General features: G+C 47.6%; 1 protein-coding gene across 1 annotated transcript in view; it reads left to right on the forward strand.

The window, feature by feature from the left end:
- The first annotated feature begins 8,857 nt into the window (after window positions 1-8,857).
- The window catches only part of SPPL3 (signal peptide peptidase like 3), a 114,233-nt gene continuing 99,103 nt past the window's right edge, over window positions 8,858-23,987 (forward strand). The window contains exon 1 of the mRNA XM_080649934.1: window positions 8,858-9,408. Within this exon, the coding sequence (XP_080506060.1) occupies window positions 9,386-9,408 (23 nt within the window). The 5' untranslated portion in view covers window positions 8,858-9,385. The remainder of the gene's footprint in view (window positions 9,409-23,987) is intronic.

Consider the following 23,987-nt stretch of genomic DNA (forward strand, 5'->3'; position numbering starts at 1 on the left):
AGCAGATCACAGAAGGAAGACACGTGGCAGAGGGGCCTGACAAGGCCTGGGAGTGGCGAGAACGGCTGTTCCAGGAGCTGTCTGAGGCTGTTTGCCCTCTTCACCCCCCACATAGTCCTTGTTTGCTCTGAGACAGAGAAGACTGGTGTGAAGACAAGAAGGGGCTCATGTGGGGCTCCCACAGCTCTGCCAAGGGTCCTCCTTCTGAAGGAGCTCAGCAGGAAACACGTGAGGGCTGGCCAGAGGGCGGGGTCAGCAATAGGCCTCCTGGACAGGCAGGGCCGGGGGCTGGGGGGGGGGGAGAGGAGGTTGGCAGGGACAGTGGGCAGGGGGCCTCGGGCCTACGAGCAGCAGGACCTCAGGCACTGACAACCTGGCGAAGGGACCCAGCTGCGGGGACTGGGCACCAAGATGCAGGCGTGGCTGCACCACGGCCCCGTCACTCTCATGGCTCACCGCACCTCCTCGGCTCCTGCTCTGTGCCAAGCTCTGTCCCAGGTGTACAGCGAGGAGAGGTCACACACAAGTGATGGGATGATGGAGGTGAACTGGGAGAGCTGCGTGTGGTGGCAGAGTGTCTGAGGTGGGCGGGGCTGAGGGACAGGGCAGACCTGGTCATTTGTGTCATGGGGCGGAGGTGTCACAGCTGTTTCCTTTCCTTGGGCACTGGGCCCCCGTCCCACCTGAGAGGTCAGGTCCACCCAGTGGCTGCCAGGAGGGCAGGTCAGCTCCGTAGCCTGCTCAGCACGCCAACTCCAGGGTCTCACCTTGGAAAGGGGCTGCGAGCGTGGGTCTGGGATGTGCCCCTACCTGCCCAGTAGGCCCAGGCTCCAGGGAGGCAGCGTCACCTGTGACTCATTGGCTACAGGCTGCACTGGGGAGCCGCCCGCCACACCCACACCCACACCCACACCCACACCCACACCCACACATACACATACACACGCAGCCCCACGCCAGGCCTCCAGGAGGGAATCTGGCCAGAAGTGCTCATGGGAATTGGGCTTATGGTGACTGAGGCAGCAGCCATCCCCCGAAATCCTGCACCCCGCCCCCCTCCCTTGGCCGTGGTGAAATCTAAGGTTCATTTTGCTTCTCCCTGTGGAGAGGGGCAGTGCCCATGACGACCGATGTCAGCGTTGGGAACACTTGCTCTAAGAGGCGCCAGCTGGCGGCTCCTGCCCATCACCAGTCGTGTCCTGCCTCCTCGGAAGTGCCTCCTTCTAAGTCCCCTGATTCCTGCCTTTGTACCCCCCTCATTCACTCAAGCCAGACCCTCCCTTCCACTTCCTGGGCATCACATTTCCCTGGATCCGAAGCCTGGCCCCCTGGCCCTGTCTGCCCTTCGACTGTCCCTTTCCCTTCGCCGCGTTTCTGTTCCCTCTTCGGTAAAACAGGAATAAAGAGTTAGCCTCACAGCGGTTGTCTGATGTTTAAATCCAGCAAACATTGCATGAGTTAAGAAACAGAAAGCACGCTGAGCAGTGCCTGGCGCATAATAAGCCCTCAATACAGGGCAGCACTTTTACCATTATCACGATGAAATGTTTCCCGAGTGTCTTTCCTGGTGGGCATGGGGAGTCAGTGGCGAGGACAGCGATGTCATCACAGCGGAGGAGCTAAGATGCAGAGAGTCGGCACCTGGCCCACAGAGGGTCCCCCGTAAATGGGGTCCTCCTCCCTTCCTTCCCAGGAGCACATCCCAGCTCTGAGCACCGTGGTGGCCCTCCGTGTTCACTGACACCCGGAGATCGGACAGCAGCTGGAGGCTGAGTGAATGCGCTGGCTGGCAGAAGAGCCCAGAGTGTCTGCTCACCTTGAGGCGTGGCATATGCCCCAAGGAATGCTTCCCAGGGAGGAATCCTGAAGAGAAGTCTGCCAGACAGGCGGCCAAGCTTCCCCCACGCTGCTCACAGTATCTAGAAATGGGTTGCTAGGCCCGGCCAGTGTGGCTCAGTGGTTGAGCATCAATCCATGAACCAGGAGGTCACGGTTCGATTCCTGGTCAGGGCACATGCCTGGGTTGCGGGCTCAGTCCCCACTGTGGGGCGTGCAGGAGGCAGCCGATCAATTATTCTCATCATTAATGTTTCCATCGCTCTCTCCCCCTTCCTCTCTCTGAAAGCAATAAAAACGTACTTAAAAAGAAAAAGGATTGGGTTGTTCGGAGCTTGCCTTTCTTGGGTCCCCTTGGTCAGGCCCGGGTTTCCCGAGGCCACACAGCTCACTAGAAACCGAGCCAAGATGTGCTGCATAGAGGGACTCCAGAGCCCAGTCTGACCCTCAGCACTGACGTCACCACCCGGGGAAGCGTGATGGAAAGTGAGGATCCCGAGCTACAGGATCTCTGGTGGTCTTCAACCCAGATGGGGCATTAGAATCATCCAGAAACAGTAGATTCCTAGTCCCTAACGCTAGAAACGCTAATCCAGTAGGTGGGGCCTAGCATCTCTATTTTCATAGTCTCTCAAAGGACTCTGATACTGGCGGTTGAAAATTACTGCCCTCGCTGAATAAGGTTTGGAGGGATCTCACCTCTTCCCCGGCCTGGACTATTTCCCAGGGGGTTCTAGGCTGCACTCCAACCCCCCTCGAGGATGGTTAGGAATGGTTGTCACATGGAGCAAGGGGAGGATCATGTCATCTGGCTGGTTTCAAGTCCTGACAGGCCATGAACTAGGTGTGTGACCTTGGACAAACGGCTTCACTTTTATTTTATTTTTTTAAAAATATATTTTTATTGATTTCAGAGAGGAAGGGAGGAGAGAGATAGAAACGTCGGTTGCCTCCTGCATGCCCCCTACTGGGGATCGAGCCCGCAACCCAAGCATGTGCCCTTGACCAGAATCGAACCTGGGACCCTTCAGTCCGCAGGCAGACACTCCATCCACTGAGCCAAACCAGCCAGGGCATCACTTTTCTTTTTTTAAAATTAAATATAAGTTTATTGATTTCAGAGAGGAAGAAAGAGGGAGAGAGAAACAGAAATGATGAGAATCATTGATCTATAGGCTGCCTCCCACACACCCCCTACTGGGGATTGAGTCCACAACCTGGGCATGTGCCCTGACTGGGAATGGAACTGTGACCTCCTGGTTCAAAGGTCAACGCTCAACCACTGAGCCACATCAGCCAGGCAGCTTCACTTTTTCTAAGCCTCAGTTCATCAGCTTAAAAATAGGGGCTAATTATATGGTCACTTTAAGGGGGTGCTGTAAGGAATAAAAGGATTAAAGGCTATAAGAGGAAGTAACAGCAGAGTACCTTGGTAAGAATAACACTCCCTCAGATTAGAATGACACAATCTGAACAAAACATATGCAAGCAAACACCCCAAACAAACAAACAAAACCCCCAGTCATTGACAGCACAGGGAGGGCACCCGATGGCAGCAGAGCTGTGAGGGAAGCCGGCACTGGAGACAGGATGGGGTGTACATTTTTGTCTTTCTGCCGGAGGCACTCTCTAATCTGTGTGGGAGGAGGAGCTGTGCAGAAAATGCTGGTTTTACTGGTGTGAGGTGTCAAGAGTTCAAAATTGCAAGCAAACTTCTGGAATTTTAAAGTGATCCCAGAAAGAAATTAGCTGAGATGAGTTCCAAATGTCGTACATAAACTATGTCCAAACCCTTGGGTATCCACTGAGTTACATACATGCACAGGAGGCTCCAGGGGCCCCAGTGAAATCAGCAAGCGGAAGTGGACAGACCTGAGTGAAAATGTCAGGGGCTTCCCTTTATAAGAGAAACGAAGTTTAGAGTTTGAGTCCAGCCAAGTTAATTGCCTGCTAGAACCAGATTAACACCCTTGAGAGGGACATAATGGAAGTCAAGGTCAACCACTGTGTCACTGATAATGTCTAGCACACGAAGCAACAATGGATAGAATTAAAGGGAGAAGCAGACAAACGCACAATCATAATTAGATATTTTAATATCTCTCTCAATGATCTATACCAAAAGATCTGAACATTGTAAACTCTTGACTTAATTGCTGTTTATAGAACATTACAAACTAAAATAATTGGATACAAATTCTTTTCTAGTACACATAGAATAGTCACCAAAATAAACCATATGCTGGGCCAAAACGTGTTTATCAAATTAACAAATTTTAGAAGAATGAAGTTAGAAGTCATAACAATAAGATATCTGGGAAAGCCCCAAATATTTGGAAATTAAACAGAATACTTCTAAAAAACCCATGGTATACTTAAATAAGTTGAAAACTTACGTTCAGTGGCTCGGTTGGTTGAGCATCATACTGTGCACCAAAAGGTTGCTACTTTGATTTCCTGTCAGGGCACATATGGAAGGCAACTGATCAATGTTTCTCTCTCCCATCGATGTTTCCCTATCTCTCTTCTTCTCCCTTTAAAAATCAATAAAAAATATTTTTTTTAAAAAAAGAAAAGAAAACTTGTGTCTGCACATAAATATTTATAGCCATTTTATTCATATTTGCTAAACCTTGGAAGCATCCACAGTGTTCTTGGTAGCTGAATGGTAAACAAATCCTGGTACTTTCATACAGTGGCATATTAATCAGTGGTGAAAGGAAACAAGCTATCCAGCCGTGAAGACTCGGAAAAACCTTAGAAGCATATCGCTAAGTGAAAAAAGCCAATCTGGAAAGGCTACACACGGTATATGATTTCAGCTACTGTATGTGACATTCTGGAAAAGGCAAAGCTGTGGCGACAGTACAAAGATCAGTGATTACCAGGAGTGGGGGAGAGGGATGAGCAGGTGAGCCCCGGGGATGTTTAGAGCAGTGACACTATTCTGTATGACACTGTAATGGTGGGTACGTGTCATTAGACATTTGTCAAAACTCACAGACCTGTATGACAAAGTGAAATCTAATGTACATTATGGATTTTAGTTAATAATAATGTGCCATCATTGGCTCGTCAATTATAACAAATGTACCACAGGAATACAAGATGTAAATAATAAGGTAAACTGTGTGTTGTGGGAGAGGAAGTATGTGGGAATTCTTTATACTTTCCCATCAATTTTCTTGGTAAACCTAAAATTGCTTTGAAAAATAAAGTATATTTTTAAAAAACCCATGATCAAAGACTATAAGTGACCTGATGAGTACTATGCTCAGCATGTGTCCTGGCCCAGTAGTTCAGTTGGTTAGAGCTTCGTCCTGAATCACCAAGGTTGCGAGTTCGATCCCCTGTCAGGGCACATATAAGAATCAACCAATGAATGCATGAGTGGAACAACAAATCCATGATCCTCTCTTTCCCTCTTTCTCACCCTCTCTCTCTCAAATCTATAATAAATTAAAATAAAAGACAAAAAGCTCACCATATACCTGACTTCCAATATTCTGTCTTCCCACAATGTGGAGATTTCTCTGCCCTTAAGGATGTTCTCTTTCTCAATCGGGGAGGGAGTTGCAGGGGGATGGGAGAGGAAGCTGAACATGAGATGAGGGAGGTAATCATGGGAATATCAGGTGAGACCAGTTGTTCTGGAACCTGGCTCGCCTTCCCACTCACTCAAGCACTCATTCTACAATCTTGGAGCTTCTACTCTGCACCAAGTTCTGCACTGCGCACTGAAGATGTCATTGGCAACGAGCCACAGTCCCTTCCCATGAGGCATTCACAATCCAGTGGGAGAGAATGACAAGTAAACAAGCAGTGACAGTTCATTGTGCTCAGTGTCACTGCAGAGGTAAATCCAGGGTCCGTGGGAGTATCTAACCAGCCTAGGTTTGGTCAAGGGAGACTTCCCGGATGCCATGCCTCAACATTATGAGCAGCAGTTAAAGGCAATGCATGCCTCCTGGGCTCGGTCAAGGTCTGGAAGCAAAAACAAGAACATGAGCCCATTGGGAAGCTGCAAGCAGTTCACCATGGAATGCATGGGGGGCGGGGGGGAGGAAGTGGAGGATAGAGGTGAGAGAAAGAGGGACAGGTGAGGACCTGTCAGACCTGAGCCTTTGACCCTCAGGAGCAGTGCCTAGGCAGCTGGGCCAGATCTGGCAATGCCTGCTCCCCTGAGTCTGTGCCTAAGGCAGATGACGCGTCCTGGGGAGACGCACCAGGTCTCTTGAACACACTTGGTAGAAGGCGAGATCCTATAATTATCTTGGTGATAATTAGAGGAACTTCCATTGCCTCTTTCAACAAACATTGCACAAGCTGCGGCCCTCTCACCGGTGGGGCTGGGGGGCCAATTCCTTCATCTCCTGCCAAGCACACCTGACGCCCAGCTGAGGCGCAGAGCTGCCATAGACACGCCTGGGGACTGCTGCAGCTTGGAGCCGAGTGCTGCTGGCAGAGGACCTGCAAGTCACGCCCTGAGTGCCCCGGGCTGGCAGCCTCCAGGCAACCCTCAGGCTTCAGATTTGTTTCAGCCTGGCCTTGGGGGGACTTCAGAGGCCTGCCGAGACCCTGACTGGGGCCTGGAGGTGCCTCTACATGTGGGCAACCTTAGCTGAGACCCACAAGCCACCGGTCTTTGGGCGCACACTCGTCTTCCTGTGACCATGGACACAGGATTTCCGTGGCCTGGACACCCTCCCAGCCCTGACAAATGCTGTTTGGCTTCTTCTAGGGTCTGTACTCACATGTTTTTCCAAGAGACACTTGGAGAGCCTAGGTTTAGATCAAGAGAAGAAACCCTTTCCTCTCATTTCTGACTCCATCCTTTCCCCAGACCCTTCTCCCTCCTTCTTTCACCAGATTTTTTTTTTTTTTTTTCAGTGCGAAGAGTGGCTCCTCTGCTCCTGGGAGGGCTCTGATGTTCCTCAGTATCTCCTGTTCCATCCGCCTAATACCAACTTTTCCCTTGGCTTTGCCTTCGGTGACCCCGGGGAAGTAAAGCCCAAGGGAATCGCCCAGGGGCTCAGTGTGTCTTTTGGTTTCATTAGCAACCTGCCTGCCTGATCTGTTTTGTTCTTAGCTCTTCAGAGAAGGCGCTTCAGCATCTCCCAAAGCCACTGGTGCCAATGGCTATGGCTTTTCCCATGGGGTCTGAAGCCTTACTCAGGCCCCTTTGAGACTCAGAATGACTGTGTGTCATGTTCAAGGTACAGCTGGGATTCTGTAAAAGCACCTGGCAAAGTTGTAAGAACTAAGTTAACGTAAAAAATGTAGGCTCCTTGCACTGGCCGCGTAGGTCAGTTGGTTAGAGCATCATTCCAACGCACCAAGGTTGCAGGTTTGATCCCTGGTCAGGGTATATAGAAGAATCAACCAATGAATACATAAATAAGTGGAACAACCAATTAGTGTTTCTCTCTCTCTCTCTCTCTCTCTCTCTTTCTCTCTCTCTCTCTCCTTCCCTCCCTCCCTTCCTCTCTCTCTAAAATCAATTTTAAAAATGTTAGCATTATAAAAAAGAATTTAGGTTCCTTGCCTTCCCATTTCCTCATGACAGCCCCACATCCAGTGCCATGTATGCTGGGCAGATATTTGCAGGCTGGTATCTTTCTGTTAATGGTCAGAGGAGGGTCTCTGGTGCTTTGGTAATTTTGGGGAGCCCTACTTCAACCCTCTCCGGGACCTTGATTGTATCAGCTGGCTCTTTCCCAGGGCTCTCTGGTGGAGCTGCAGGAAACATGTAGAACCTAACTGGCCCTGGCACCTGGCAATGGGAGAAGGAGGAAGGAGAGATTGCTTCTGAAGGAAAAGTGTACTTGGCTTTCTCATTAAAGGGTTCCCCTAGGGAACGGGCAAGCAGCAGATGTATGGGCAATGGCCAGCTGATCCATTTGGAGATAGATTCAGGGTGTGGCGCTCCTCGGGAGCCTGGGCAGGCCCCGGGAAACTGGAGCAGAGCTAGGTCCTGGCGTGAAGTTGGGCAAGCTGCAGAGGAGCTGGGGTATGCTGCTTTCAGGTGTGTGGCTCTGCTTCCGGTGGAGCCTGGAGGTCTAGGGGGCTAGTGTGTCTGTTGCCAAGTGTGCTTCTGAAACCTGGAGCTGCCCTGATCATTTTCATTCATTCTCTTCCTAGAATGCCTTCTCTCCTGGCACGCCTTGGCCTCATCCATTCCTGGAGAAGCATTCCCCAACGCCCTGGGGTGCAATTCCTCCCTCCCTCCTCTCCCCCTAAGCTCCAGATTCACTCTGTGGATCTGTGGTCTAGCTCATTCTTCGGGTGTCAGCTCAAATGTCACCTCCTCAGCGAGAGGCCTTTCTTGATCATCTGATCAAAAGTGGCCCTCGCCCCAACACATTCTCTGTCCTATTACCCGTTGTTATCATCTTCATAAAACTTAGCAGCATCTGAAACGATCTTCACTTGTTTTATTTGTCAGCTTAGACTGTCTATGTCTCTTCCTCCAGAATGTAAGCTTTCAGAGGGCAGAGATCTAGCAGAATGACTTGATAGTTTGCACCCAATAAATATATTGATTGATCAAATGAAGGCAAATATGGGGTATTCAAATTGGCCCCTAGAGGATTTTGCACAGACCCTGGGCGCAATAAAGGTTGGTTGCTTAGAATATTTGCTAAACGCATGAATGGGACTAAGGAACAAACGAAATACGGGATGCTGCGCTTTGCCTGCGGACTGACAGGTTGACTGACAGCTGAAGACCCGCCGCTAGCAGGCTGTTGATTGACAGCTGACAGCTGAGTGGCAGCGGACCGACGCGCATCGGGTCTTCTGATTGGTTGGCTGCGGCAGCCCTCAGGAAGGGAAAGGGGAGGGTAGGCCCGAGGCGACGGCTCCGCGTGGAGAGGGGGCGGCCCCAGGCGGCGAGAGGCTGCCCAACCTCCCCGAGCCGTGCGAGCAACAGTCGCCTCGAACCGAGGAACCGACGTCTTCGCGCAAGGGCCCGGCGCGAGGGGCGGGGCGCGCGCGTCACGTGAGCGTGTTTTGGGCACGTGACACACGCGGAGCCAAGGCTGGCCCCCGCCCTCCTCTCTCTCCTCCGCGGGTGTGAGCCGAGCAGCCTTGCCTCACCGCCTAGCGCCCCCCTCAGCCGCCGCCGCCACCTCCTCCGCGCCTGCCATGTCCCCCGGCCGCCGCCGCCGCCGCCTGAGCACGGCGCTCCCGCGGCCCAGCGCGCAGTGAGCGCGGGGCCCACTTGTCCGCCCGCCGGGGGCCCCTTGTTCTCAGCGCCGCCGCCGCCATGTTGAGTTTAGAGCCGCAGCGGAGCCGCCGCCGCCGCCGCCGGTGAGGGAGGCCCACCGAGAGCGGAGCCCACCCCGCCCCGGGCCCAGGGAGCGGGCCGCCTCGGAGCCCGGCCTCCGCGCCAGCAGCCTTCCCGGCCCGCCCGCCGTGCGAGCGAGGGAGCCAGCGCCGGGCCGGGGCCGCGCCTTTCGCTCGCGGCCCGAGCGAGCCCGTCGCCCGTTCGTCCCCCCGCCGCCGGGCCCGGCCGGAGCCTGCAGCGGAGCCCCTGAGAGTCAGCGCCATGGCGGAGCAGACGTACTCGTGGTGAGTGCGGGGTCTGGGGAAGCCGGGCGCGGCCAGGGTGGGGGTCGGGGCGCCGGCGCGGCCGGCCGGGGGGAGAGGAGGAGGAGGAGGAACAGGTGCGTGTTGGGGGGCCGCGTGTTGGGGTGCACGCCCCCCTTGTTCCTACCAGAAGGGGTGGGTGGTCCTTAGGGAGGGCGGGCCGGCCGGGGACCCGGCGTCCGAGAAGGAGAATGGGGAGGCGGCGGGGGCCGCGGCGGATGTCTTCTGGCCTTGGGCGGAGCAGGTGATGGAGAAGGGGAGCCTGACCCCAGGGGTGGGAAGCCCACGGGCACCCGGAACTAGCTGGAGGGCATGGCTCCTGGGTCGGAGCGACGGAGGGGGTGGAGCGAGGCGGGCCGGGCCAGAGGTGGGCCACTGGGCTGTGTGAGAACAGGTGATAAGAGGACGAACTTGCAAGTTGTCAGCGAGGAGCCACCTCACCTGGGGCTGCTGCTGAGCGTTGGGCTGGGGGTGAAGGGGGGTTGGTGAGGTGGACCGCGGCCCAGGTGTAAGGCGAGGAAAACCGCGGAAGGAGAGTCTCTTTGAACCAGGAGGGGAGTCTGGTGAAGAGGTCGGCAGGGGAGCCACTTGCATAACTTCTGGAAAGGAAGTCGGCGACAGTGGGGCCAGGGGAGACCCCTTGTGAGGCTGTTCTTTAGAATTCAGCGTGGCGTGGCACCCAGGGTCAGGGGCGGAGATGGAGGCTCTGCAAGTTGTAGGCTGTATGGGACTTCAGAGTTACTCTGTAGCTTGCCAAGGACTGAGAAGCGTACTGTAGCTTAGGAAATGCGAGCATACCTGCCCCGAGGAGGGAGCGCCAAGGTTTGGGAGCGGGAGGTGAGAGGCCTCCTTTCTCATGTCCAGGTGGAGTGTGTGCGGGAGGGGTTAAAGGAACGACAGGGAGTATCCGTGAACAGTGGAAGTTGGATAGTAATTGGGGTGAAAGTAATCTCTGGGGGGTGAGGAAGCAAGAAAAGGGGTGATTGTAGGTGTGGGGATGGAAGATCTGGTTGCAATCTAGGTGGTTTACCCTTTGAAGCAAATGTGGTTTGGGACCCCGCTGCAGGCGTCGTAGTTCGAAGTGCCTGGCGTTGGGAGTTGGAAGACTTGGTTTGGAGGTCTGCTTCACCAACTTGCTTTATAACTAAAGTTCTCCATTTCTTTTTCATTACGGATAAAATAGGGGAATTACCTTTTTCATAGACTGTAAGGATTAAATGAATACAAAGCACACAACAAACTGTTAAGTGCTGTATTTTATTACATTATAATTATCTTAGGGAAACAGCAAAGAAATGGGTCCTATCTGAAAATAAAGAATGGTTTGAGGTAGAAGGTTTTCATTGAGTGGATGATTTGGGGGGGGGGAGGTGGGGTTAATGATAAGTTAAGAACTGTCTTCACACAGGGAAAGAGGATTGGTGATTGCAGGTGATAATTAAAAAGGGAACTTCAGCAATGTGTATACAATCTCAAGAAGATAACTGAGAGATTGAAAGAAAGTAATGCTAAAAGAAGAATTAAAATCTTAGTGAACAGTTGTGACTGCATATGTATTTTTAAAAAACGTGTAAAATAAGTCGGGCTGGCATGGTTCAGTGGTTGAGCGTTGACCTATAAACCAGGAGGTCACGGTTCGATTCCCATTCCCGGCACATGGCTGGTTTGTGGGCTTGATGCAGGAGGCAGCCGATCAATGATTCTCTCTCATCATTGATGTTTCTCTCTCTCTCTCCCTCTCCCTTCCTCTCTGAAATCAATAAAAAAAATATTTTTAAAATGTGTAAGTTGAGCCGAAACCGGTTTAGCTCAGTGGATAGAGCGTCGGCCTGCAGACTGAAGGGTCCCGGGTTGGATTCCTGTCAAGGGCATGTACCTTGGTTGCAGGCACATCCCCAGTGGGGGGTGTGCAGGAGGCAGCTGATCGATGTTTCTCTCTCATTGATGTTTCTAGCTCTCTATCCCTCTCCCTTCCTCTCTGTAAAATATCAATAAAATATATTAAAAAAATGTGTAAGTTAATTTGATAGTTGTGAGCAATAGTGAACTGCCTCTCAGGTGATATGGAACATAAGATTACAATTCCAGCTTTTTTATTTTTTATTTTTTATTTTTTATTTTTTTTATTTTTTTTTAAAATATATTTTATTGATATTTCACAGAGAGGAAGGGAGAGGGATTAGAGGAAGGAAGAGGGATAGAGTTAGAAACATCGATGAGAGAGAAACATCGATCAGCTGCCTCCTGCACACCTCCCCCTGGAGATGTGCCCGAAACCAGGGTACATGCCCTTGACCGGAATCGAACCCGGGACCCTTCAGTCCGCAGGCCGACGCTCTCTCCACTGAGCCAAACCGGTTTCGGCTTATTTTTTATTTTGAGAGTACGTTTGTTTATTAAAGCTGGGGACAGGGAAACAAAGGAAGGACTTAGGATAACTGTGGTTGGCAAACTGCGGCTCGCGAGCCACATGTGGCTCTTTGGCCCCTTGAGTGTGGCTCTTCCACAAAATACCACGGCCTGGGCGAGTCTATTTTGAAGAAGTGGCGTTAGAAGAAGTTTTAAGTTTAAAAAATTTGGCTCTCAAAAGAAATTTCAATCGTTGTACTGTTGATATTTGGCTCTGTTGACTAATGAGTTTGCCGACCACTTCTATCCGATAGAAGAGGCAACAGGAGAGAGCCCAGGTGGTGCTGCTTTGTTCCTCTAGAAATGTTCTAGGAAAGTGAGCCATGCGGGGCTGGGTGGACTAACCGAGATGTAAAAGTCACAGTGACACAAGTGGGTCAAGGCAGGGCTGCTTTTAGCTCACTGAAAAGTCAGAGAAAGGGAGGCCTTGGAGACTCGTTCAGGGGGTTAGCCTGGGATGAACTGCTGCTGCCCACTGCTCCCCAGGTGCAAGTCTTGCCAGGACCCTTAGAGTTTAAGACAGTGGTCAGCAAACTCAGTCAACAGAGCCAAATATCAACAGTACAACGATTGAAATTTCTTTTAAGAGCCAAATTTTTTAAACTTAAACTATATAGGTGTAGGTACATTGTTATTAACTTAATTAGGGTACTCCTAAGTTGGCCTTTGCTAAAAACTCAAGGAGCCAAAGAGCCGCATGTGGCTCGCGAGCCGCAGTTTGCCGACCACTGGTTTAAGAGAAAGAGAGCAGAGATAATGCCCAAGAAAAGGAGGGGTATAGGCGTGCTCCAAGGACAGTGTGCCTACAATTCGAGCTTTTTTTATGGGCAGAGTAAGAACTGAAGATAAAGGTGCTTCTGTCTTGTTTTGTGGTAAGTCATACTGAGCTTTTCAACCCTCCGCACGGCTGAGAGTGGTATGGCTGCCCTCCTGTTTTCACTGTGCTGTCCAGAGTCGTGGATGATAGAGTAATCAAAGAAAGGGGGAGAATGAGGATGTTTTACTGGGTAGGTTGGCCACAAGCTACCTCTGGGTGATGCTGCACGGCTCCAGTAGTTAAGGGGGGATTAATTTGTGAAGTTTGGCAGTTTACAAGAATTATCCTACTAAAATACTTTCTTCAGTCTCAGCTCCCTTATTTGTTTCACAAAGTTCCTTGAAATCATAATGCTTAGCCCCTTAGATTTAGCATGTTTTGGGATACAAGTTATTTTTTTAAAAATATATTTTATTGATTGTTTACAGAGAGGAAGGGAGAGGGATAGAGAGTTAGAAACATCGATGAGAGAGAAACATCGATCAGTTGCCTCCTGCACACCTCCTACTGGGGATGTGCCCGAAACCAAGGTACATGCCCTTGACTGGAATCGAACCTGGGACCCTTCAGTCCACAGGCTGACGCTCTATCCACTGAGCCAGACAAGTTAGGGCTGGGATACAGGTTCTTAAGTCATTTTGAGAAGGTGGTGTATGAGGAAACCAGGCAGCTTTGTAGCTTTTTCTGTCATCTGGGTAATCCCAAAGGGAACTACCATGTGGCATTTAGTATATCCCAGGTCCTCAAATAATGTCCTTTTCACTCAGTGTCGTTTTGTTAGAACCATGTGATTCCATGGGAGCTTAGCTCTCATTTGTATCAGTTAGCCTAGGGTAAAATAGGTTTCGTTGTACATCATTTCGCTCAAAGGTGTAGAACCTGTGTACAGTGTTAAGTAAGGATTTACTGTATACTCACTTAATTCTTACAAGTCCCTGAGGTAGGTGATCTTTTTCTGTTTTCTAGATGAGGAAACTTAGGTTCAAGAGACCAAGTGATTTGTCCAAGATATTTCACCTGTGATGATTTATTTTGTTTGACATTAATTCTCCTGTTTTATTTATTCTTACTGAAATATAAGTATGGAAAAGTTATTTCAAAATTACATATAAACTGATTTTTGGATTATCTATCATTTAGCAATATCTTTGTTACTGTTCCCTTGGTTTGTGCAAATAAGAGTTGATTGTTTTGTTTAAAAATAGACTCTTCCACTATATTTGTATGTGGCCTTTAGTAAAGGCAACTTGTTTTTGTGTTTTGTTTTGTTTTCGTTAATCCTCACCATTGGTTTTTTTATTATTATTTTTTTAAATATATTTTATTGATATTTTACAGAGAGGAAGGGAGAGGGATAGAGAGCTAGAAACATCGATCAGCTGCCTCCTGCACACCTCCCACTGGGGATGTGCCCGCAACCAAGGTACATGCCCTTGACCGGAATCGAACCCGGACCCCTTAAGTCCGCAGGCTGACGCTCTATCCACTGAGCCAAACCGGTTTCGGCACCATTGGTTTTTTTAGAGAGTGGAAAGGAGGGGGAGAGACTCAGAGAGAGAAACATCGATATGAGAGACACATATTGATTAGTTGTCTCCCACATGTGCCCCGAACAGACCCTTCAGTCTGTGGGCCAATGCTCTACCCATTGAGCACACTGGCTAGGGCAGGAAAAGCAACCTTTCTGAGAGTAGTTTGGCAGTATAGATTTAAGTGAGATGGAGTCAATGAAGAATGTAGAAGCATATGAAAATAATTTCCTTTAGGATTTTTGTGTAATAAGACGTAAATTATAAAACAAGATTGGCCATCCTATCTAATAAAAGAGCAATATGCAAATCGACCATACCTCTGCTATACCCACAAGCCACGCCCACCAGCCAATCAGGAGCGAGTATGCAAATTAACCCAACCAAGATGGCTGCGGCCACGGAGCCAGCAGGAGGCTTGGGTTTCCCCCAGCAATGGAGGAAGCCAAGCTTTCCGCACACTCTGGCCCTCCCTAGACTGCACTCAAGGCTACAAAGTTTCAATTATAGAAGATAAATAAATCCCAACTAAAATGGGTGTGGCCACGGAGCAAGCAGGAGGCTTGGCTCCGCTCAAGGCTACAAAGTTTCAATTGTAGAAGATAAATCCCACATACCAGGGCCTCTACTTGGGTCACCGGGGGTGTGTGGCTGGCCTGAAAACCAACACAGACTCCTAGCCCAGGCTGCCCCATGCCCCAAGGGAATCCCCAACCTGATCCGGGGCACCCTTTAGGGCAAACCAGCTGGCCCCCACCAGTGCACCAGGCCTCTATTCCTATCTAATAAAAGGGTAATATGCAAATTGACCATCACCCCAACACACAAGATGGCTGCCCCTATGTGGTCAAAGATGGCTGCCTCCATGTGGACACAAGATGGCCAGCAGGGGAGGGCAGTTGGGAGGGACCAGGCCTGCAAGGGAGGGCAGTTGTGGGCAATCAGGCCAGCAGAAGAGGGCAGTTGGGAGGGACCAGGCCTTCAAGGGAGGGCAGTTGTGGGCTATCAGGCCAGCAGGGGAGAGCAGTTAGGGGGGACTAGGCCTGCAGGGGAGGGCAGTTAGGGGTGACCAGGCCTGCAGGGGAGGGCAGTTAGGGGTGACCAGGCCTGCAGGGGAGGGCAGTTAGGGGCAAACAGGCTGGCAGGGGAGAAGTTAGGCATCAATCAGGCTGGCAGGGGAGTGGTTAGGGGGTGATCAGGCTGGCAGGCAGGCAGAAGTGGTTAGGGACAATCAGGAAGGCAGGCAGGTGAGCAGTTGGTAGCCAGCAGTCCTGCATTGTGAGAGGGCAGTTGGACATCCCTCGAGGGGTCCCAGATTGGAGAGGGTTCAGGCTGGGCTGAGGGCACACCCCTCTCCCCCGCCGTTCATGAATTTTGTGCACTGGGCCCCTAGTGAGTTGATAATTGTTGAAGCTCAGGATGAGTACATATAGGTTTATAATTTTACTAGAGGCCTGGTGCCCGAAATTTGTGCGAGGGTATGGTCCCTAGACCTGGCTTGTGATCAGGGCCATCTTCCTCGGCTGTCAGCATCTGGCCCTGCCCCCCCGCCGCCACCCACTCCAGGTTCCCCGTTCACCATTGGGCGATAGGAGCCTGCTGGCTCGGGGGAGGGACTGAGAGGTGGTCAGTGCACCTCATAGTGACTGGCTGAGTCGTCGTTGGTTGTTCCCACCATTCGGTCGATTTGCATATTACTCTTCTATGTATATAGATTCTATACTAGAGGCCCGATGCATAAAAATTGTGCAAGAGTGGGCTTTCCTTCCCCCGGCTGCCAGCACCAGTTTCCCACTGGCACCCGGGACTCGGGCTTCCCTTGCAGCCCCGGTATCGTCTGGAAGGACGTCCGGTCTAATTAGCATATTATGCTTTTATTATTAGAGATAATTTTATAGGTTTAAATTTTTCATTTAAAAAAAAGTCTCTGTACATAAATTCATGCTGTTTTCTGGTTTCTTGTGCTTGCTTTCTTCCTAGCAAATTTTGTCAAAAGTCCTATTACCTAAGGGTCTGGCTTAAAGTCCACCCAGCTGTGAACCATTTTCTGACAACCCTAACAGAAAGTGATTTCTCTATTTTTAATACTTGTAGTTCTGGCTGCATCACTTCTTCCTTATCACCTGTGAGTACCTAGTCTCCTCATTGGTTTGTAAACTCCTTGAGGATAAGGATGTTATCACACTGATCTTTGTCCTCTCATAGTGCCTCTCACATTGTCTTGCCCATAGCTCCTGCTTCGTACATACTGAGTCATTGAATATGACAGTAGACTTTAGGGTGCTTCATCTTTTGTTGAATGAATAATAGGGAAGCTACAGGTAAATGTTTATAACCCATCTATATGTATAAAAAGCCAGCATCCGGAATGCTGTAACAACCAGAACGGCCGGTTGCTATGACGCCCACTGCTGCCAGCGAACCTGCCCGATTGGGGGGGGGGGGGCTGGCCAACACCCCCAGTGGCCCTTGCCCCCGATTGGCCCACCCTACCCCACCCGGATCAGTCCACAGCCCCTACCCCTGGCTGGCTCTGCCTCTGATCGCCCCCCACTACCCCAGTAGGGGGTAGAGCCAGCTGGCCAACCTCCTGCAGCCCCTCCCCCTACCCGACCCCACTCCAGATTGGCCCCCCCCACCCCAATCAGGGGCTGGCCAATCGCCCACAGCCCCTCCCCTTAGCCGGCCAGGCCCTGATTGGGCCCCAATCGGGGCAGGGCAGCCGGCCAACCTCCCTCTGTCTCCTCCTCCTGACAGGCCCGGGCCCGATCTGCCAATTGGGGCCAGGCCAGCCGGACCCCACCTGTGCATGAATTCATGCACTGGGCCTCTAGTATACTTATAAATGAGAGCTTTTGGTAACTTAGTTTTCTGGTGTCCTCAGTACTCTAAGAATAAGAAATGACATCCCTTAATAAAGTTTTATATAAAAGCTATTGACAGAAGAAATGAAAATAATTGGTAGTAACACCACAAGCTTTATCATGGTTTAACCAAAATATTCTGCTTGTATTATTTTTACTCTTAAATACTGAGGAAATGAAAGAAGGCACGTGAAAACACAAATTAAAGGTGCAAACTAGACTGTTTTTAATTTGAGAAAAACACCTTGCTCAATGTATACTTGTGAACAGTTGTGTTAGTGTAATTTCTGTGAGAAACAGGAGTTTGCCTCTTGGAGTCAATGTAATATTTATAGATAACTGGACTTGAACTTTGTTAAAAATTACTGATGTTAGGCTTGATTTAGGAGGATAAAGGAAGTCAGGACATGTGAATCTCCTGCAAATGAATTTTGTTACCAAAGTAGAATAATAGTTTATTGTGTTTTCTATGTGCTAAGGCTTTGCAAACATTGCTAAGTAAGGAAACTGAGGCTCAAAAAGTTTAAGTAACTTATCCAAGGATGTAAATGGTAAAGGGGTGCAGAGTCAAGACTGTTTGACACTAAGACTCCGGCGTTGAATCTGTCTCCTTCCATTTTCACAATCACTACTTTGCCTTCTTTTACTTGAGTTCCCTGTTAACCTCCTCACGGGGTTCCCGCCATTCTCCTCTGTGGCCTCCTAGCAACCTAAGTCAGGTCATGTCAGTTCTCTGCTTAAAACTCTTCAGTGGCCTTTGGCCACACTTTAGAATAAAATCCAAACTCCTTGGTAAGGTTCTTCATGGCCTGATCTTCTGTGTATCTGAGGGGATGATAGACATTAAACAAACTAAAAGTTACACAAGAATAAGATTCTTTATATTTTAGAACTCTTTCCAGTTCCTGGGATAGAAAAACAGATGAACGAGAATGCTTTCTCCTGGCCTACTTAAGATCTAACCTAAGGATTGCGTTATATGGAGGCGATATGTTGTGATAACGGATACTGTCCTGTCAGGTATTTGCAAATAGTGCTAAAGCTGAAATAAAAATAATACGTCTTTCTAGAACTAATGGAAGTCACTTCTACTCTCAGATTATTGTCGTATATCTTTGCACTGTGTCTGTTGTAATCATATCTGATTGTGTGATCATTGCATCTGATGAAAGTTTTTCAGAGAAAAATGTGTGTCTAGTGGAAAATGTTTGCTCATTAAAAAAAACATGTTTTGCCTATAGTTAAAGTGCTATGATAATGTTTTGGCGATGTGTGATTCCAACTAAAATTAGCCAAAGCAAAGAGCATGAATTTGTATTGAAATAATTTTCCTCAATGTTTCTTATAAAGCCTTTGGGGGGAAAATAGCTGGAGTACTTGTAACCATATCAACCTGTAATTTATCAAGTAGTACTCTGAATGAAAATGCCCAATGCTTGTGCATTTTTACATTATTTATTTATAAACTCTTCACCTGAGGATATGTTTGTTGATTTTATGTTATTTATTTTTAACTTTTTAATATATTTTATTGATTTCAGAGAGGAAGGGAGAGGGAGAGAGAGATAGAAACATCAATGATGAGAGAGAATCATTGATCGGCTCGCCTCACACTGGGTATCAAGCTCGAAACCCAGACTGGGAATGGAACCATGACCTCCTGGTTCATAGGTGGACACTCAACCACTGAGCCATGCTGGCCAGGCTGGCATCTGAAACTTTATGTGATCGATATATCCCTGGCAGTAGAGCCATCAGGATAATTTGATTTTTAAGATTATGTAATACTAGCCGAAACTGGTTTGGCTCAGAGGATAGAGCATCAGCCTGCGGACTGAAAGGTCCCAGGTTCGATTCCGGTCAAGGGCACGTACCTTGGTTGCGGGCACATCCCCAGTAGGAGGTGTGCAGGAGGCAGCTGATCGATGTTTCTCTCTCATCGATGTTTCTAACTCTCTATCCCTCTCCCTTCTTCTCTGTAAAATATCAATAAAATATATTAAAAAAAAAAGATTATGTAATACTAGAGACCCGTTGCATGAAGAGATTCGTGCAATAGGCCTTCCTTCCCTTGGCTTCCAGCACTGGTTTTCCTCCAGCACCCAGGACCCAGGCCTTCGCTCCGGCCAGAGTCTGGCTTCTTCATCTTTGCCGCAGACTCAGGCCGGAGCGTGCCATCTTCGTCTTCGCTGCAGACTCCGGAGTCTGCAGTCTTGTCTTCGCTGCAGCACTCCACTCCTGTAGATCCCTTCGCGCCCCCCCCCCCCCCCCCCCCATAGCAGGCGTCCTGCCCCGCCTGGCCACTCTGCGCCTGGAGCAGCTAGGCTGCCACCATCTTTGGCCTTCTAATTTGCATACTCACTCTGATTGGCTGTGGGCATAGCGGAGGTACGGTCAGTTTACATGTTTGTCTATTATTAGGTAAGAATAGTCTCTGAAGAAGTTTCATGGTCTCTTAGGAGTTAAAGGATAATATTGGTTTTATTTGTTGTATGTATAAATCAAGAAACTTTTTGCAACTTTGAGTTGTAGCATATATTCTAATCCTTACTTAAAGAGAGGCAAACTGCTGCTGGACTCTTCTTTATTTTATTTTTTTAAATAAGAGAAAGTTTATTTAGAAAGCTATGGAGGCCCTTAGGCCCCAGCCATGTGGCTCAGTTGATTGGACTGTCATCCTGTACACCAAAAAAGGTTACAAGTTCGATTCCTGGTCAGGGCACATAACTTCGGTTGCTGGTTCTTTCAGGGGGAGTACGGGAGGCAACTGATCGATGTTTCTCTTTCAGATATTTCTCTCTCACATTGATGTCTCTGTCTCACTCTCAAAAAACCAATCAACATATCCTCGGTGAGAATTTATTTTATGAAAGGACCTTTGGAGCCCGGCTGGTGTAGCTCAGCGGTTGAGCATCAACCCGGGAACCTAGAGGCCACCAATTCCCTGTCAGGACACATGCCCGGGTTGCAGGCTCAATCTCCTGTGGGGGACATGCAGGAGGCAGCTGATCAATGATGTTTCTCTTCTCATTGATGTTTCTATCTCTCTATCCCTCTCCCTTCCTCTTTCTCTAAAAAATCAATAAAAACATTAAAGTGGGGGGGGGGCCAAAACCGGTTTGGCTCAGTGGATAGAGCGTCGGCCTGCGGACTGAAAGGTCCCGGGTTCGATTCCGGTCAAGGGCATGTACCTTGGTTGCGGGCACATCTCCAGTAGGAGGCGTGCAGGAGGCAGCTGATCGATGTTTCTCTCTCATCGATGTTTCTGGCTCTCTATCCCTCTCCCTTCCTCTCTGTGAAATATCAATAAAATATATTAAAAAAAAAAAGTGTGGGGGGGGGCTTGAAGCTTAGGAGAGAAAGGACAAAGGTAATGATGGGATGCGTTGTGGGGAGGGGGTGTGCGGGCGTGCTCCCAGGAGCTCATTTGCTTTTTAACTTTTTAGTTGTCTAGAGGGGCTCTGGGTGACCAAATTCAATTTTATAGGAGAAATCTACAATTAGTTCCTGTGATCCTTGCAATGAATTATTACCTCTCAGATTTTGTTAATAGGTCTCAATAAGGCCATAGCTTAAAATAACAACAGACCCATTATTTGCTGTGATAAGACTAGTTTTAGTTGCTATGAAAAAGTTATGTTTGGAAATATTTTTAAGTTATTAGACCAATGAATATGCATTAGCCTAATAGAGACCTAGTAGAAAATCCCATTTCTTGGTTTGTGGGGTTCATCCTAACCTGGTAGGAAAACCTGATACTCTGTCTTGGAGTTCTGGTATTGATAGTGAAGAAAAAAGTATGCCCTAGTTGTTTTTTACACATTTATGAATTCTATGGAATATAAGTGATCACTCAAAAATTACTCAGTTTTTGTCACTGCCACTCATTAAATTTTTATTTGAAATTCTAAGATATGAGAATCTAATTCTGTTCTGGTTTCTTGGGATATCTTTACTCTGAGGGTGATTGTCATCTCTGATTGTGACCTAGTCTTGTCTTAGTCCTAGTGTTATATTTTGTACAGTGGTTATGCCTGCCTTACTCCACAGAGTTGTTGTGAGGACTCGGTGGGTAATGTATAGAAAACCTTTCGTAAATTGCTAAGTGCAATATAAAAGCAAATTGTTTGTTCTCTACATTGTTATCCAGATAGGTCCTAGATAGAGTTCCTCACTACAGCAATGATATTTCTTGTTTCACAATTTAACCAGCATTTAAACCTGACATAATCCATTCTAGTGAGAATTCTATTAACATATTCAGATAATGACATGTAAAAAGAAATATGAGTAAGTTTGCAAATTGTCATTGAGTTATAGTGTACTTTGTGAAATGTGTTTAAGTCATCTTTTAGTCACAAGTTTCATTGTCCATTGCTCCATTCTGTAAAATGAAATATTGTGAATTGAATAAAAGCTATTTTTTTCATAATATACTATTGTTTTGATCATTTGAAGGCAATTCCCCTCAAAATTTATTCAAATGAGGAAAGAGCATTGTTGTATATAATCCTGATCTTTCTCCTGGTTTTCTTTGGAATGTACAGGAAATTTTTCTCCCTAAGAGGCCTAAGGAGGAGCTGTTGGCAGTTTCTTATCTGTTTTCTTACCCACACCAAATCTGCCAGGCACACCCACTCCCTTCATCTGAGAGCTTCAGGCTTGGAATTCACTTTGAACTAACTAGGACATGTGTAGCAGAGCACCTGGTTATCTAGAAATTTTGACCTAAGTAATTGCTTAACTTGGTATTGTAGTTTCCTTGTCTTAATTTTTGCCCAGAGTTGTCTAGTTTGACCTTCTGGATTTGACTAAATCTTCTGGATTTGTCTGACAGCCTTAACTTTTAAATCTTTGACTATATACTTTGACTTTATAAACTTCTAGAAATATACATTCATTTCTCAAAAATGCTCGCGAAAGAGTACTGTTAGAAGTAAAAGTTAATTTTAGAGAACAAAGTCTCTTATCTAAGCCATTGATTATTATAAGCACTGGTACCTTAAAAATATTAAGATCTAATACCTTAAAAATATTTTAAACATAGCTTTTTCATAGGTGCTCAGTCTAGTCTTATTACAGAAATGCCATTTGGGGCCGCAGCTAGGCTAGCTGAAAGTAGTTAAGGATTTGAGATACGTCAAATCACCAAGAGGGAATGCATAGAGAGGAAGTGAATGGAAGGCGGGAAGTTGAGGCTTGGGAAACTAACAATTGAGAAATGGGAGGAAGAAGCCTCAAAGGAAGCTCCACCAAAGGTAGGATAATTAGGAAAGTGCAATGGTGATGAAAGAAAAGCCGCAGAGAATTTTTAGGGACAGGAGTGTAAAAAGCTGCAGGGTTCAAATAAAAGGAAAAACAGGCTATTGAATTTACAAAGGAAGTTATTATTGAAAGTGCACTAAAAAAGATTGGAGTTGTGAGGGTGAAAGCCAAATTAGGAATGGGTAATGAAGTAAAGGCATCCTTTGGGTATTGGCCATTTGTTTGAGAAGTAAGGTGCGAAAGACAAAAGGGAAGGATGGTTATTAGAGACAACAGAGTCATAAGGGTCCTTTGTTTTCTTTCCCAGTGAGCGAGAGAATTGTGTATTTGAAGCCAGAGTGGAGGAGACATTAATCTTGGAAAGAGATATTTTTAAACTGTAGTTTAAGTTAAGAGATTTCTTTTTTTTTTTTTTTCAAATGATGAATTTTTCATGAGTTGTAAAGAGAACTTAATCAACTTAATTGGGAATGAATGTTTGATGTGTATATTCAGTCTGTTTCTTTTGGTCTTTACATTGTTACTAGTTTGGATTGTATTGCATTTGGATGTTCTAGGCCAGTGGTCGGCAAACTCATTAATCAACAGAGTCAAATATCAACAGTACAACGATTGAAATTTCTTTGGAGAGCCAAATTTTTTAAACTTAAACTTGTTCTAACGCCTCTTCTTCAAAATAGACTTGCCCAGGCCATGGTATTTTGTGGAAGAGCCACACTCAAGGGGCCAAAGAGCCGCATGTGGCTCGTGAGCTGCAGTTTGCCGACCACTGTTCTAAGCTTTTAAAAAATTGCCTTCAGTATAACATCCAACCTCTAAAACCTGACTTTTAAAACAACCTGGCATTGTAATCCTATTTGCCTATATTTTCTTAAAAAAAACACAACTTTATTGCTGAGGGTATTACATAGGTCCTCCTTTTCTCCCCATTAACCTCTTCCAGCCTGTGCCCCAATATCTCTCCCCCTTTTCTTGTTCTCCCCCCCATATTCCCTTTAAAATTCTTGTTATTTCAGCTAGACTTGGTCACTCACTGTTTCCTGTTTTATTTAAGCTGACTCATGTACCTGTTTAGCCTTTCTTCCAAGTCTCTAAGTATGTTAAGTCCTAACCATCTTTCAAGGTCAGCTGAAATTCTGACCTTTTGTAGCAGAGCATTCTGATTGGCCCAAGGGATATATTCATCTGATCCTGTCACATGGCAGCACTTAAGATTTTCTGACTTTGTATTGCATGTACTTATGTGCCTGTCTTCCCTCCTTGAACTTTGCAAGGATAGAATCCAAGTCATTAATTTCATGGTGCAAGGACCTACACATAGTAGATGCTCAGCTTTTTTTTTTTAAAGAATGAATATGTTAGAGGTGAAATTTGCTGGATTTTAGAATAGATTATCTCCCTAAAAAGATGCCAGGGCACATAGAAGAGAGGAGAGAATACTTACCTAACATCTCTTTGTTCTTCCAAGAAAATACGAAGTAAAATAGTTACTGTTAAATTGGACCAAGTGTTATGATCCGATTTGTCTAACACAGCAAGTTATACAGAATTTAAAGAAAGAAAGTGGGTCAGCCTGGCCCTGGCTGATGTGGCTCATTTGATTGGGCATTGTCCCGTGCACCAAAAGGTTGCCGGTTCAATTCCCGGTCAGGGCACATGCCCGGGTTGGGGTCTCAG

This window comes from Plecotus auritus (assembly GCF_963455305.1).
Source record: "Plecotus auritus genome assembly, chromosome: 13".
Classification (NCBI taxonomy): Eukaryota; Metazoa; Chordata; class Mammalia; order Chiroptera; family Vespertilionidae; genus Plecotus; species Plecotus auritus.